At 39.3% G+C, this 16,738-nt stretch overlaps 1 protein-coding gene across 3 annotated transcripts in view; it reads left to right on the plus strand.

Moving 5' to 3' along the window:
• ltbp1 (latent transforming growth factor beta binding protein 1) overlaps positions 1-15,162 on the plus strand; it is a 123,180-nt gene extending 108,018 nt beyond the window's left edge. For all 3 annotated transcript variants that reach the window (XM_020647824.3, XM_065959470.1, XM_065959471.1), the window contains 9 exons: positions 2,570-2,707; positions 2,982-3,143; positions 3,863-3,952; positions 4,502-4,630; positions 6,153-6,293; positions 7,803-7,979; positions 8,748-8,909; positions 11,053-11,202; positions 11,290-15,162. In XM_020647824.3, coding sequence (XP_020503480.2) covers positions 2,570-2,707; positions 2,982-3,143; positions 3,863-3,952; positions 4,502-4,630; positions 6,153-6,293; positions 7,803-7,979; positions 8,748-8,909; positions 11,053-11,202; positions 11,290-11,462 — 1,322 coding nt within the window. In that variant the 3' untranslated portion in view covers positions 11,463-15,162. The remainder of the gene's footprint in view (positions 1-2,569; positions 2,708-2,981; positions 3,144-3,862; positions 3,953-4,501; positions 4,631-6,152; positions 6,294-7,802; positions 7,980-8,747; positions 8,910-11,052; positions 11,203-11,289) is intronic.
• Positions 15,163-16,738: the final 1,576 nt, after the last annotated feature.

Raw genomic sequence — 16,738 nt, forward strand, 5'->3', positions numbered from 1 at the left:
TTCTAGTCTTCTGGTTCATCTGTTCCATTATTGGAACTGTAAGCGTGTAACCCCTCCTGTTACCTTTTGGTATCGCTAAGATAACCCTTTAAAGCAACATGGTCAAGCATTGTGGACCTTTCATCTACATGGAGCTAATGTTAAACATTGTTGGTTTCCTTTAGGTTTGGTTTGGAATATGTGTGAGTTGGATGTTGCTGGTGGTTTTTTTCCCCAGACTAAATGAGCCCCCGCAGATCCCATCTAGTCCAATTTCCTCCTGCAGGAAGGAACGTCAGAGCAGACTTCCCCCGGCTAACCTTGATAGAAAGCTTCCCCCACAAACACTTTCCCACCGACCAACTCCACCAAAATACACACGCACATGCATAAATACAGTACCAAAACGACCCATACACCTCAACACACTGTGTCCTTTTTTACACAATTACACACACTTCCCATCTGTCCTTTGGCAGTGGTGCTGGGTCCCACCCAAGTTTAGTCCAGCCAGCTGCCTCCTCTTCACTGCCAAACCATCACTGTACTGTGGCGAACACAGATGGACTCACTTACACACACACACACACACACACACACACACACACACACACACACACACACACACACACACACACAGTCCTTGAAAACCAGCAGTGGTGGTGAACCGCTAACCATTCAGAATGCGTGTCGTCTCTCCGTCTTCCTTTCCCTCCATCTATCCCTCTCCTCTTATCAGCCAAATGTCTCTGCTTTCCTCCCTCCTCTTCCTTTTATCTTGTCTTCTTTTCCTGCGGTTTACCATCATGCCTGTAAGAGTGTAATATCAAATTTCCACCGTAAAACTATTAACTTTGAATAAAACTCCTCCCCTAACCCTGTGCTTTGCATTCTACTAAACTGGGAGATTATATTGAAACTCTCATTAAGTTAGTAAGTAAATTAAGAAAAATCACAAATTTATTAGAGAAAATCATGTTTTAGTGTCTCTGAACCTCTGTCATGTGTTTATGTGTGTAACGTGTGTATCAAAGTTTCTTTCTTCTTGAGAGAGTGAGATGTGTGAACACCTCCTTTAAAACATTGATAAAAAATATGGAATTTCAAACCTTGAGGGGGCGATGAATTACTCATATTCATTGTAATTAGTATCACTTGTTTTACAACGGACATTATTCAGCTCGCTCAGTGCTACTTAGCTACTTAGCATGCCTACCTGTTGCTCATATTTCACACTTTATGATACAAAGCAAACAAACATCAAAGTCACACAGAACCTGGTAGACCAGCCTTTCACATGTAATGTAACATGTTTTCAACATGTTCGTGCACACTTTGGGTCATATGTGTTCAGAAACAACTCCAATTAACAATGTATGGCAACGACACACCTCACTAGACTGGACTTGTGTAAATCAGTGTACTTCTTCTTGTGATGAAAGATACAACAGAAAACTCAAAGTACTTGGTCTTTTTCAATTCTCTGATTTTTTTTTTTAATTTTCAAAATCCAAAACAAAAAATGGCAACCAGAATTTACATTTTTAGACACTTATCCATTATTACCCCTGGACCACTGGACTAATAATGGCAAAGAGAAGTCGCTCTGTGCTCTCACCAAACATATCAGAGCGCTCTGTGGTTTGCCATATCCTTGAGTAAGACCAGATGAGCCATGGTTCAACATTTCAAATGCCTGTAACTGCTGTCTTTTAAAGGTTCTGACACCAATAAGGCAACTTGTCTGTTCTGTCACTACAGTAATTGATTGTTTATGACTGAAGGAAACCTGGAACATACATGGATGTTATGCATGCTGTGACACTTCTGATACTTTCTGTTTGTCACTATGCTACCACTACACTCTATGTGTTAGCGTGGTCAGAGATGTGCTCATCTTCAGTAAAAGTGGATAAATTGTGTTTTTGCACATTCATTACGCACACATTTGTGTGTATGAACTGAGGGCCCTGGTTTGAAGAAATTCACTTACCTAAGAAAATGGTGCATCTCTGCACCAAGCCTTACCGTCACCTGACCCAGTTTTTTTTTAAATAAAAATGGAAGCCTATTGGCTCAAAATCAGTCCTCTTAGTGTCCTTAATCTAAATGGTCTAATTGTCTTGAATGGTTACCGTGTTGCCATGGAAGGCTTTTTTTGTGGCTGCTGACTAGATCAGTGTTTTTCCAAAGTGGGGGTCCTAAATATAAAAATCACACGGTAACATTATTTTTGGAAAAAAAAAATCCTGAAATATGACTTTTAAGATGTTTTGAATCACTTCATATCAAATTCTATATGTTCTTTTTCTATGCCAATTTTCAATTACAGGAAATGACACATCAAAAGACATATTGAATATAATGAATGATGTACAAGGAATTTACTACATTTCTCATGATGGCTAATGGTATATGAGGGTACATTTCATGGCAAAGTTCATTCATTCCTACATTTTTGTACATCAGTCATTCAGACCCCAAAAATGTAAAAGAAATATCACCCCCAGATTTAAGAGTACCACTCCCCATTTGAGAGCCTAATAAGCAGCCTAATTTAAAATAACATTCTTCTTCTCTTTCTCCACAGATGTAAATGAGTGTGAGCTGCTGAGCAGTGTGTGCGGAGAAGCTCAGTGTGTAAACGTGGACGGTTCCTTCCTGTGCATGTGTCCCAGCGGACAGGAATATAACCTCATGATCGCCAAGTGTGAGCCCGTTCCCACAAGTAATTCACCTTCAACTATTATAGAAATGAACAAAGAACCTGAAGAGTCAAGATGTATGAGTGATTTCATTATATTTATCTACACAAGTGTGTGAATTTATACAGATGATAATCTTCAAAATGATTTTAGGTTCTTAATGTTAATGTCTGTAAATTTCCCTCGAGTTGATAAGAGTGACATGTTCTGATCTGAACACATGTATCTCCCCTCTGAACCTCACCCACCCAACTGTTTTCATTCTTCTCTCTGTGTCTTCCTCCCTCCATATTTCAGCATCTTCAGTGGAGCGTAAGGAGTGCTACTATCGTCTGAATGATGAAAACCTGTGTGAGAGTGTGCTGACCAGCCATGTCACCCTGCAGGAGTGCTGCTGCACGCTGGGAGCCGGCTGGGGGGACAACTGCGAAGTCCATCCCTGTCCTGTCAATGGCACGGGTAAGCTAGAGGAGGAGAACGAGGCCATGTGAGACAGGACTGAGGGCTCCGTGATTATCATTTTTATTTATAGTTACACTGCTGTCGACAAAAAGGTCCTCACACCGTTCAGCTCCCGAGGAGCAAAATGACTGAGAAAGGGCAATGTTTTGATCGACAAGATCATCCTCAACCCTTTTTCTTTTTTTCTACAGTTAGTACACTTCTTGTCCTGCCCCTGTATGCATTTTGCCTGCATGTGTGCACACACTAGTTTTTTCTTGTTGTACCTTCCCCATTGTAATTGTTTAACCTTTATTTAACCAGGTTGGTCCCATTGATGTTAAGAACCTTTTTTTTCAAGGGAGACCTAGCCGAGACAGTCAACAGCAAAAAATACAAAGTTACAGACAAGAGACACAAAGTGAGACAAAGTACAATTTACAAAACACTTGCATTAAAAGAGAGCAATCTACAAGTCAGATCCGGGAGTCAGTAGTTCAGGCGGTCAATTGAAGCATGGTCAGAGCTGTGCTTATAATGACATACATCTTAAGTACAAAATGATAAATACTGCACTATTAATAAATGAGTGCCCTGAATAATAACAGTTTGACCCCCTCAGTGTCTCTACTATACACATTTCTCTTATTTGAACATTTTCTCATGGCCTTTATCAAGAACAGTGTTGAAGAACTATACATACTTAATGCCCAACACCTTCTCTTTTTTCTCTTCAGACCAGTTCAATCAGATGTGTCCATCAGGAAGAGGTTTTATTCCAACTGAAGACCTGCTGTATGGTGTACCCACATCTGACAGTTACAAAGGTAAGACAGAGGTATTAATACATGACTGGACATCATGAATAGATCCTGCATCTGAACCCATAGAGTGTAATAGAAGAACACTTTATGACTGTAAATCTTGGACAGTACAGACTTAAAGGACACACTCCTTTCAACTTAGTGGTCTAAAAGTAAAGTTATGATGTCAAAGTTTGAAACAGCTGTTTTTATACTTCAATTCCTTTCTTAATATTTGACACATTTGGCATCCTAGTTTTGCTCCTGTGTCTTTGTGCACATTTAAAACCAAGAATGTTTGAACCTTTTTCAATATTGATGTTTATGCACTCACATATACAACTAATAGTATCATTGTTTTCTACACTTTGCCCTAAAGAAATCCTACCAAATAAGTGATTTACAAACCTTATTATGATAATTATACTTTTTCCTTCTGGCCATCTTTTTTATGCTACATCTATATTAGCTAACGATTAGATAAATCTATGTAAATGTCACAGTTACCCAACATGTGCTTTTATACTTAACTCTGTGTAACATGTGCTGCCGTCTCTCTGCTTGTTTTTACAGATGCAGATGAATGCACACTGTTTGGCCAGGAGGTGTGTAAAGGAGGCTTCTGTCTGGATACTGAGGGCAGCTACGAGTGTTACTGCAAGACAGGACAGGACTACGACCCCGCCAAACTGGAGTGCAAAGGTAAGAATGTACACGAAAAGATAACCTGAACCAATTAGAATGCACATACATATTAAATATCGTTATAATAACCACATTTAAAGTGTTACTGCAGCCTCTACACATTTCTTTGGTTAAGTTTCTACTGCAGATTATTTCAGGGTTAATGACTGAAATCTGTGGTACATGGAGGACCGTAAGATGTAAATATTTCAAATGAAATTATTCAAATGAAAACATTTGATTTTATTGTCAAAAAAGTGAGGAAAACAGAGATATATTTTTCTAATGAATGAAACTACAGTGTGAATTTTGATTTCAGATTAACTTTGTTAATCTTCCGTTCTCTACATTTTAATTTAAAGTCATCGCAGAGTCTGTGTCTAAAAACTTTGTATGTTAAAAATGAAGACAGTGAAATGATCTCAAAAGCTCTCGAAAGATGAGAGTGGACAAAACATTGAATCAGTCCTCGATTGTTTTACTCATGACTCAAAAGTTCTGCTCTAGTCATCTCCTCAAAGGGTTTGTTTTTAAGAAAAGTCCTACAAATAAAGCGACCTGCCTTGTGTGAGCACTAGTTGACTTACAGAATTTACCTTAGTAGTGTTTATGTTTTAGGTGAGCTATGATGGAGAAACAGAAGTGTAAAATACTGCAGCAGTGCTACAGCTAGCAGCAATGTTCAGACAGACAGCTTGTTTTTGTAACTTAACACCTGCAAAGGGATTCTTTTATAATAGACTTTAACAAACCACAAAACATCCTCCCTTGAAATGTAATTACAGTGTCTTATTGGTGATAACCTGGACCTAATGATCATGCATAGGGGAAGTTAAGCGAAGTGATGGTATATTAACTGAAGTGAACATTTTGACTTTTGTTCATATATATTTTATTTCTCAAAAGAAGACAGCAGTGAGGGGAATGAAGCCCAGCGCAGGTTTGGCTCCCGGCTCAATTCTTTGAAATTCAGCCCATTTCGGTCTGGCCTGTCGAGTCAGAGAGAACCCGCAGAACTTGCCTGAGGCTTCTGAGCTTTATCCGTGCAAATGAATGAGAAAAGATGAAGAAAATTAACAAAATGCAGTAGTACTTAACAAAAGCCTCCAAAGCTTAAAAAAAAGCTAAATGATAGAATTTTTTTTTTTTAATCAAATGTAACCCAGTATGATGATCAGAAGTGAAGGAGGAGAGAGCTGACTCAAACTAATCTTTTAGAAAGTATTTTCAATTAAAGTGAAAACAAGTGTTTACTGATTCATATTTCATGGTGTGTTACAGCTGATTTAAGAAAAGCAAACGGAGCAGAATGAGTGTGTGTGTGTGTGTGCGTGCGTGCGTGCGTGCGTGCGTGCGTGCGTGCGTGCGTGCGTGCGTGCGTGCGTGCGTGCGTGCGTGCGTGCGTGCGTGCGTGCGTGCGTGCGTGCGTGCGTGCGTGCGTGCAGACATGATTGGTCCATGGTGATAGGTTGTGTACAGGAAGTGCAGCTTGCATAAAGAAAGTCCTCTGATGTCTTTGTTTACTTTTCTTTGTCTACAGACATCGATGAATGTCTGGATGAGTCTGTGTGCGTTGGTGGACAGTGTATGAACACAGATGGCTCATATATGTGTTTCTGTACACATCCCATGGTGCTGGACCCAAACAGTAACCGCTGTGTCTTCAGCCCTGAGGTGGCAGGTAAAACAGACTTTCTCTTAATCCCAGGCAGAGAGCTTTAACCATTGACTGTATAAATAGAGCAGATGTAGCTCCCAGCCTGAAAAGTGAAGTCAAAGTAGAATGGCCTTTCTAATGGCCAGCAGGGGGCAACTCCAACTGGTTGGGGTAAGGAGTCTGATTGTTTGTAATTCCACCAGGAAAGAAGCACACCTCTCAATTGAATCATAACTTCTATAAAATGTTACATATACATCTAATCTTACAGTCCAGAGGAGACTGCTGTTGGCTACTTTTGTCAAAGGCCTTTGTTTCAAAGGTGAAGATGAAGATGTACTCTATTAATCCCGTGATGAGAAATTCAATATTACACTCTGTTGTTATACATGTAACAGACACACAGGCTAAATTACACACACATGCACAGACAGGATCCTATGGACATGCACTGGCCACACCGAGTGCGCCTGTGTGGGGGTACCTTTGCTTAGGGGCACTTCAGCAGTTCCCAGACTTGGTCTGTTCCGGGACTTGAACCAGCGACCATCGGGTTTCCAACCAAAGTCCCTTCAGACCAATTTAATAAGACTGTTTCTATGGATTTCTGATTTGCTTTGCTAACCAACCTTGTATAAGCTTTTCATGATATCCCCTTTACTTTTCTACAATTCCACAATTCTACAATTCAGTTAGCAGATGCTTTTATCCAAAGCGACGTACATCAGAGAGTAAGAACAACACAAGCAAGGATCTAGAAAAAATGGAACAATGTCAGTAAGAGCAAACCATCAGCTTTGAGTCTGATTGGATAAACAGGTGCTGACAGGAAGTGACCAGAGGCAAAGCACAACATTGAGGGCAGTTCTTGAGAGCTCTAATCAGTATAGAAACCATCTTATAAGTCATCGTTATCAAACAAAAACCATCGTCACAACCATCATCATCATCAATAATATGGAGACCATCATCATTAAGTTAGTAGGTATTCATGAAAGAGCTGGGTCTTTAGCTTGCACTATGAAGGTGCAGAGGGACTCTGCAGATCACGTGGAGTTTGGAAGTTCATTCCACCACCGGGGGGCGACAGAGGAGAAGAGTCTAGTCAGAGACTTAGGACCCTGTTGTGAAGGTTGGATCAGACGCCTTTCATTGGCAGAGCGTAGTGGGGGGGGGTGGATGAGAGAGTTAAAGTAAGGAGGAGACGTTTTTGTCGCTGTTTTGTAAGCGACCAGCAGAGTTTTCTCCCGCTTTACTTATCTTGTCCACAAATAATTGCTACCGGCTTTAAAAAAAACTAAAACAGAAGTGAGGCCAAAGTTGAGCATTTAGGGTCATTTGTAGTTGTGTCCTTCCAGAGGACAATTTGACGTGTGTACAGGAAGAGGTAGGGATCAAACTCCCCATCGCCCGATTAGTGGAAGACATTTTACATCTAGAGCAAAATCCATTCAAATAGTGGTGATAATGTGTGTGTGTGTGTGTGTGTGTGTGTGTGTGTGTGTGTGTGTGTGTGTGTGTGTGTCTTTGCAGAGCAACACGAGTCGGAGCAGGTAGACTACATGGGTATCTGCTGGCAGACAGTGAGAGAAACCATGACGTGCACACGGCCACTGGGTCCCAGCAGGAAGACCACATACACTGAGTGCTGCTGTCTTTATGGAGAGGCCTGGGGCATGGACTGTGCCCTGTGTCCGCCCAGAAACACCGGTACACACTACACAAACACACACGCCTCTCTCAGGCCAGTGTTAGAGCTGGCTCAGATAGAGCCTCATGTTCATGGGTCACACATTCTGTTGTTGAGCACTGAGGAACTTGTGCCAACAACCTAGCTGTTGACTTTTTTAACAGCCAATAAGATGTGTAAACAGAGAGAAAATCTGAAGTGAAGTTTTGATTGTAAATGAAGTTCATTCCTCAGAGTCTAGGTAGAAAAATGAATTTCCCCAATGCCAAGGGTTTGTCTTTTATATGTCTAAATGTATTAAACCTTAAATGATGTATTGCTGAGATGTGGGTTGGCGATACTAATGCTCATGGCTGCAAATATTTAAACTCTAGAATCAGTGCCACTCGTTATCCTCCTCCTTCTCATTCGTCTTCGTCTCCCTCTCCCTCATAATTTTTTACTTATTCTCTATTTCTGTTTCTACTTCTCCCTCTGCTTCTTTTTCTTGTCTATATTCCCCTGCCTTTTCTTGTCTTTCTGTTTTGTTCTTCTGTGCTTCCTCTTCTTTTCTTTCTCATCTTCCCCTCCTCGCTGCTGCTCTTCCTTCTTTTTCATCTATTCCTTGTCTTCTTTTCTTTCTTCTTCTTTTTCTCATTTTTTGCCTGTCCTTCTCTTTCTTCATCATCTCCTTCTTCACATTCCTCTTCCCCTTTTTTTCTTATAATAATATAAGTACAGCATTTGATTGCTGAGATGTTTGGTATCCAGTGATTTATGCCTTCTGTCTCTGTCTGTCTCCGTCACAGAGGACTATGCGTCCATGTGTAACCTTCCTCTGGGTGACGGGCGGCGGCCGTACGGTCGTGACGCCCTTGTTGCCGGGCCGGTCCATGAATATGAAGTGAACCCAGACTATTCCCCATCATCTGAGCAGCAGGCCTCCCTGCCTTTTTATGAGAGCGAGGAGCGTGAGTATTTCTATTTCAAACAGCATTTATGTGATCATAAAAACAGCATTAAACACAGGACTGTTTTTATACTTGACTTTAATGTTTTTGGAAAAGAGGACAAAAGGATTTTAAAGATGCCAGGAGATCAAAACAAAGTCAGGCAAACTTTAAAGGAGCAATATGTAATACTGACACCTAGCGTTTAAAATGGGTACTGCAGTCCAAATTCAAAACATTATAAAGAGCTGTCCTTGTGATGTCACAGTGGGATTCTGGTAAAAAAAAAAAATCCCCTCCCCTGGTATCTCCACCCATGGACTCCACCCCCAGCCTAGAGCAAAACTTTTGCACAGGTCGGCCATTTTTATTTTCACTACAGAGGAGTGATGTCTACTGGGAAAACTCAGGAGGGGGGGTCATTGCATTTAAAGAGACACACACACCAAAATGGAGCGTTTTAAGAGAGCTGGTTTATACAGGGTCACAAACCTCCTCTGGTGCTTGATTCATGTTATATTTTGACCAAAACACAGCACAGATGTTTCATTTAAACCACCGGGGACTGTTTGAAAAGGTGGAGAAGGGGGAGAATATGTCCTCTTTAAAACATTTCTGCGCTCTAACCTCTCTCCAATTCTTAAAAGCATCTCCAATATGTAATATGTATGAGTTTTATCAAGTTTCTGCTCGTGGAGCTTATTAGAAAAATACCAAGGCTTTTATATGATAAAATATAAATACAAACATGACATTTGTTTAACTTCAGTGAGATAGAAGCAGCTGAGGGAAGAATGATTTATTGTAGTCAGTTTGTATATTGATAAGTTGAACTACTTAGCTGGTTGTTATACAAACATCTGGAAGTGAAGCCCTGAGGTTCCTCCTATAAATGTTCAACTTCAGCTTCACTGGCTTAGGCTCTCTCCTTCACATCGCTGCATCAATGCAATGCTGCCACCTTGTGACAATAAAACTAACAACATGTTAGAATATGAACCTTTAAAAAGTGTTATTCTAGCCGAAGCTGAATCCTAAGCTCAGAGGAAAACCATCCAACCTGATGGCTCAAAGTGTAAAAACATAAACGATGTATGTTTTTAGGTGGGTTGGAGAGATGTAAAATCACTGGACACTAAGGGAAACATTTTAAAAACTCTAGGGTTAGAAGTATAATCAGTTTTTCTCTTTGTTAGCCCACTAGTAACCCACTAAAGCCTCCTTAGGGAAATTGAGACAAATCTGTGTAGAAATTCAATGAAAATGTCTGTTGATGAAAGGCCAATATGAGAGGGTTACAACCATTGGTTTAGTCTTCATATCATTTAGGAACTGATATTGCTACTAGTCTCACTACAGTGTCCACAATGCTTGACGAATGTAATTAGTTTGGTGTTGACAAGGAGTCAACTAATTATGTGGACGCCAGGAAACCTTTTTTTTTAAAACTAGCTGGTAACAGGTCCTGGGTTCAGTGTTTTCAGGATTACTTTAATAGTGAAGAAAACTTGTAATGATGTGATGATAAACTAGAAGTTCTGGAGTTCTAATGAACATTTGATTTTTTTTCATTTATTTTGCATTTAAAGCTACTCTTAGGAGTTTTTAGACGGTTATGAAACAGGCTGCAAGTGATACTGATGCCTCTTTATGGCCTACAAAAGTAAACAAGATTATCAGTATCTACCCATTCTCACCCATTCACACACTGATGGCAGAGGCTTCTGTGTAAAGTGTCAATCAGAAGTTGCTAATCCCATTGGTACACATGCACACATCACTGACGAAGCAGGGGGAGCAATTTGGGGTTAAGTGTCTTGCCCAAGGACACATCGGACATGTGGTTGGGGATCGAACACCTGAGCTTCCAGTTGAGAGGCGACCGACTCTACCACTGAGCCACAGCCGCTCCAACAACAATCATCTTTTACATTTCCGACAGCAAATATCACTACCACTGGATCTATACAAATATATGTACCCTCTATGTACAGTTTCAAAACCTCCTTAACAATAATATTATCATAATATTACTGTAAAAATTTGTTTTTTTTTCTCTTATAATCATACGACGAATCATACGTTACCCATTGGTTTATTTATTATAAATAGTGTTTTCTTTTGTGTGTGTGTGTGTGTGTGTGTGTGTGTGTGTGTGCCACAGGTCCATACAAGGCATTTGAGGGTTTGCAAGCAGAGGAGTGTGGTATACTGAACGGCTGTGAGAACGGTCGGTGTGTCCGAGTTCAGGAGGGTTACACCTGCGACTGCTTCGATGGATACACCTTGGACCTGTCCCGCATGGCCTGCATTGGTAAGAGGGCAGTTACGCACAACGAAAACAAAGAAAAACAAAAATAATTGAATTCTAAAATATGTCGTCTTTCTTTTCTGTCCACAGATGTGAACGAGTGTTCAGAACTTAACAATCGGATGTCTTTGTGTAAAAACGCAAAGTGCATTAACACAGTGGGCTCCTATCAGTGCGTGTGTCTGCCGGGCTTCACTCCCTCTGACAAACCCAACTACTGCGTGGAGGCAGCTACACGCCCATCATCAACACACAGACAGTGAGAGAGGACGGACACTAGGGGGCGACAAGAGACACTAAAACAACACACACAAGCTTGTATTACTTTACTTGTGAGGACGTTCATTGATTTCATTCAGTCACTGCCAAATTCACAACACTTAATGTGGAACTCCCCGTGTCCATCAGATCAACCAAATCCCAAATCACTGCACAGGTGATCATCGGAGGCGATTGAGAGGAGAGTTTGTGGTCATCATGTAATATCAGGGAGGGTACCTTTGTTACAAATCTATTTGTACTCGTTGCCCAAATCTTTAGTCTGAACTAACATCATCCTTTTTCTGATTATACTACAAAATACAATTTTCTACAGTTCCTCTATATGCTTTATTGTAGTGACTTTAAAAAGTGGAGTTTTTTAAATAAAATCTTTCTAAATATTTTACCATACTTCCAATTGTTAGGCCCTATTATAAGGAGAAAAAGAGATTGTAACTTGTTGTTTCTTTAATAGTTCCAATTTTGGGATAGGCCATGTTGTATTTGTTTGATGGAAGACCTCATACCTGTACTCTGATTAGAACAAGAACCAGGAAGTGATTAGCCTAGTTTAGCTGAAAGACTGGAAGCAAGTCTTTCTGCTCAGCTGCTCCTACACAGAGATGAGGATGTTATCAATCAGCTATTTTGCTCTTGGATCGAAATTAAAATAAAGTATTTTCCTATAATTTTCCTTATCTTAAATGAGTAACGATTACAGAAGACACTATAGATCCATAGTTGTAGAATGTAAGAGTAGAGTAAGAGCTTGTTACCAGACTCCTACATTGAGCCAAATCATGTAAGAAAAATGTGTTTAAAAAAGCAAGCACGCAAGCTAAGAGCTTTTTCGCTAGGAATAATGTCCCTTTTCTGAGTTAGCATATTAGCACTTGCCAATTAGCTTTAATCATAAATAACAGCTAAAGTAAATAGACTGAAGGCTGATGAACCAAAGAGTGGAGAAAGGCTAAACTGTTCCTGATAATAGCAATCTACGACTAGTGAGATGATCAAATATATTAAGATTCATTAAGACAACAGGAGTGCATGAAAACACATTTCAATGCAAACCATCCCAATAGTTGTTGAGATGTATCAAACCGCAACATGGTTAAGTACGAGTAAAGTGATGACCAAAGATATCAAAACTCACGTAAATAATCACGTTCCTTATTATTGTAATCCAACGAATTTCATAGATTTTCAAAAGTAATATTTTGGGACCAAAGTTGTGTGCTAACCAATCCAAATATTGGTCCCTGTAGGCCCACAGCTCTAAAATATATGAATTTAGGAAACATCAGTTTTAAAGAATCCTGTCAAAATGTCTACTCACGAATTGTTACATACAGCAGTTTGGTCAGTTGCATTCTACTACAAAATATAACAATCAGTTATTTCCTTCAGATTCAGTTTTGCTTGCAATTGTTCAAATAGTAAATAGGCTACATCTGTTTGGTTTTTTAAAAGTGGTCAAGGTAGCAAAAATACACAAGCTGCCTTTTGTAAGACTCTCAAGCGCACAGTAACAAAATGTCACATTTGAAACATTTTTGATGTAAAAGAATAATTATATAAGACAAAGAGCGTGGTTTGGGGGTGAATAAGCACTAACTCACTTGCATTGTTCAATAACTAATATCTTACGCAGGTCATTTAATTAAAGAAGTCGACCTCCTTAAAGAATGGACTGGTGGTTTCAGCATGAACACGTTAACTGTGATGCGTGATAATTAATTGTTTTTGATTGCATTGATTGCGTGCTATTTTATCCCCGCAGACACCATACTGTAGCTAAGCCACAGCACTGACCGCAGTGTCTCCCTGTAGCCACAGTGATGGAAAAGATCATCACCACTGTACCTTTGAGTGACTCATTTCACTTTAGACAAAACTCCCAGACGGCTCTGTTCACAATTTAAAAGTAATGTGCACGTTGTGACATAAAACATTTTCCTTAAGCAGTTTCCACTTACTTTGAGATCCATAGCAAGTATGCTAATGTTGTAACCATCCATCTACCAGAAGTTCCTTATTTTCTTTCAAAATAAAAGCAGCTTTAAATCCACACAGGAAGTACAGTATCATTAGCCCTGAACAGTACAACATCCAAAATAAAAGCATACCAAATTCTGTTTTGAAATGCAAAATAATGGAATTTCAAACATGCAATAGAAAGTTAGATTAATTACGATCAACTATTTTAATTCAACGATTAATCGGGATGAAAATATGTAATTGATTGACAGCATCCAGAAGTAACACTGTTAGCATCGGGCCTTTGACCAAGCTGTTGTGTAGAGCATCTCTAACCTCCTCGGAGCCCCCACCTACTCGCTCCAGGATGGGAACCACAATATTGCTTCTTATCAAAGTAGATGTGTTTTCATAATAAATTAAACATGTTCTCCCATTTAAGCAATTCCCTGATCATCATGTCTAATTATGGCATTTTATCTAAGAATCATTTTTTAAAGAATGGTAGATTTAAGCAGTAGACCAAGAACTTTGACATCATCCTCATCATAATACTACGTTTTAAAAGATAGCCTCAAACAAGTATAGAGAAACCAGAACTTCTTAAGGCAGAGCTTTCTACTATTTATCCCTGAGGGAACACACTTTGTCCTTAGAAGTACAGAAATACAAGCACACACACACAGACACACACACACACACACACACACACACACACACACACACACACACACACACACACACACAGACACACACACACACACACACACACACACACACACACACACACACACACACACACACACACAGAAACACACACACACAGACACTTACTTAATCAAAGCCCATATATCCTGCACTGTAGAAGATACACACTAAATGAAACAAGCGGTAATTTACTTGAGATGAAGATTCAACTTAATCTACTATGTGGTGCCAATGTGGTGGATAGAAACACAGAATTGTATAAAATATATGTTTTTGTCTGTCTGCTTTTTTCTTATTTTGTCTTTAAGTGGAGTTATGTGTGTGTGTGTGTGTCATAAGAGGAAGTTTAGCTCATTTAACGTATCGACAAACCCTATGGACTTGTGCTGGGTGATCCAGTCGTTATTTTCTACCCAGTCAGACTGATTGTGGATATTTAATTGTGTGAAGAGGCCGGCTGTCTGCTCCCTTTCTTCCTCCATCGCCATCCCTCCGTCTAATCCGAGGGACTTTTTTTTTTCTACACCACAGCTTTACAAAGTCATTCACATACAGATACTGATGTATTAAAGAAAGTTGTTAATATAAAGTGTTTGGAATAAGCTTTCATGTGAGATTACGTGTTTTTTTTTAATGGTAAAATGCAATCATATACTACTTGTTTTCTCAGAAATCAAACTTTACCAAGGTCCATGTTTCATAGAAAGAACTGTAAGACTTCTGGGTTCCTGGTATTTCCTTTGCCTCTTCTTTCTTCATGTGTTGAGATGACTGAAATGAATTTTTATTTTTTCGTACTTCTCTTATCTGCATTTTACTGCAAAGTCTTGCCAGGTTGCAAAGCTGCTAAGGGACAGCGATGGGAGAGAAGAGACTTGTGTACATTTAAACAGAAGAGTGGAGAAAACAGCTGATGTATTTGTAATTTGTACATGAATAAATAGCTTTTTCTATGAATTCATATTACAGTGTACATTAAACCCCTTGGTAATAAACCACAGATTGTGATATTTATACTGGCTGGCTTGTCTGTTTTTTCTGTCTGAAAACGGATGCACATGGAAGCACCTTTTTCTGCTATTTACCACTTGCTTGAACAAATTACAATTACTGTCATCACAAAGATCAGAGACTGATTTATTGGAACAAAACCTTCATATTGATAGTGAGTTACAGCCTCTGATCTGAGTTACATCTCCTCTAATACTGAGTCAAACTTGAGTTTGGAGCCTGAGAGAGTTTTATTTGGAGTCCGCAGTAGTTGATTTTGTTTTTTGAGATAAAGTTAGAAAATAATTCTTGCTCAAGGATTCAGCTGCAATCTGTTGGCTGAGATGAGAAACACATATAGCCGGATTGATTAGGAGAGACCAACAAAACGTTGACAGGTAAAATGTTCTTGCAGTGATGTAAGTGTTTCCTTTGAAGCTAAAAACTAGAAACAAATTATTTGGTGATACTGAATTATTGTTTCGACTGCAAGTTTAAAGTAGTGATTTTAAAGATCTCAACTTTAAATGAAATGTTTTAATATCTGCATATTGTTCTCCGTTCTGTCTTGTGAAATGTGTGTTAGCTAGTTAGCTTAAAGTAAAAAAGCATCTTTCCTCTTCTGAGACTAATGTTATTTTGTACATTGTCCCTGATTCAAAAAACTAATAAACTAAAACTAAAATCGCTACTTGAAATCGTATTTTATGTAGTATTTTACCAATATTTAGTATTTTATTACTAAGGGCGGCTGGAGTGGCACAGTTTTGCACTGCTTGGCAAATTTTGTGAGGAAATGGCAGACAATAAAATCTACACCTGACGTCACAGCTACTCAAATAAAGACATACAATATAACAAGCTGCTATTCTCTACTTTTTGCAGACATCGATCTGTATGGTGAGGGGAGGGGGCGGAGCTTGATCTGCCAAAAGGAGGCCTGGGAGAAAGTGTTTGGGAATCAGTGATCCATGGTGATATAGGTGTGAAATGAAGATGTATTTTTGGAGCACGTCCCAGCATCTCTGTGGCATGACTCCGACCTAAATCATTTATTTACATTTCAGATCTGTATTTTTGGGCCATTTGTGTGTTGAGGTGAGGTTAATTCCAAATAAAAGTATTCTTATGCAGCAGTAGAAGTAACAGATAAAGTGCTCTTCTTCTGTTCATAACTTTCAGTGTCCTTAACCCAAAAAGCAGCAATGAATCCTCAACCAGCATCTGCAGTCCCTGATCTTGTCTTGTCCGTTTAGTCATACTAATCATTTACTTTCAACTTAGCAGAGAATACCTGCTCTTTATTGGCTGCTTCTAATTTTTCCTGGGAATGTGAATGGCCAATTCAATCATTTAATTTGGGCTTGATTATCCAGCTGCAATGCAACAAGTATTTTCTGAAAGTTGGGAAAATAAGAATTGTAGCAGCTACAACTCTAAAAGGCTCTACCCCCAGTTTATTATATCAAAGAATTTTGCAAATGCTTCAGACTTTTATCAGTGAGCAATAGGCTCAATCATATTTTGTTGTCTCATTACATCAGAGATACTGACCTAACATACGTTTATTTAAAGCTCCTGTGAGGACTGATGAACTGGT

The sequence above is a fragment of the Labrus bergylta genome, chromosome 10 (assembly GCF_963930695.1).
Source record: "Labrus bergylta chromosome 10, fLabBer1.1, whole genome shotgun sequence".
NCBI lineage: Eukaryota > Metazoa > Chordata > Actinopteri > Labriformes > Labridae > Labrus > Labrus bergylta.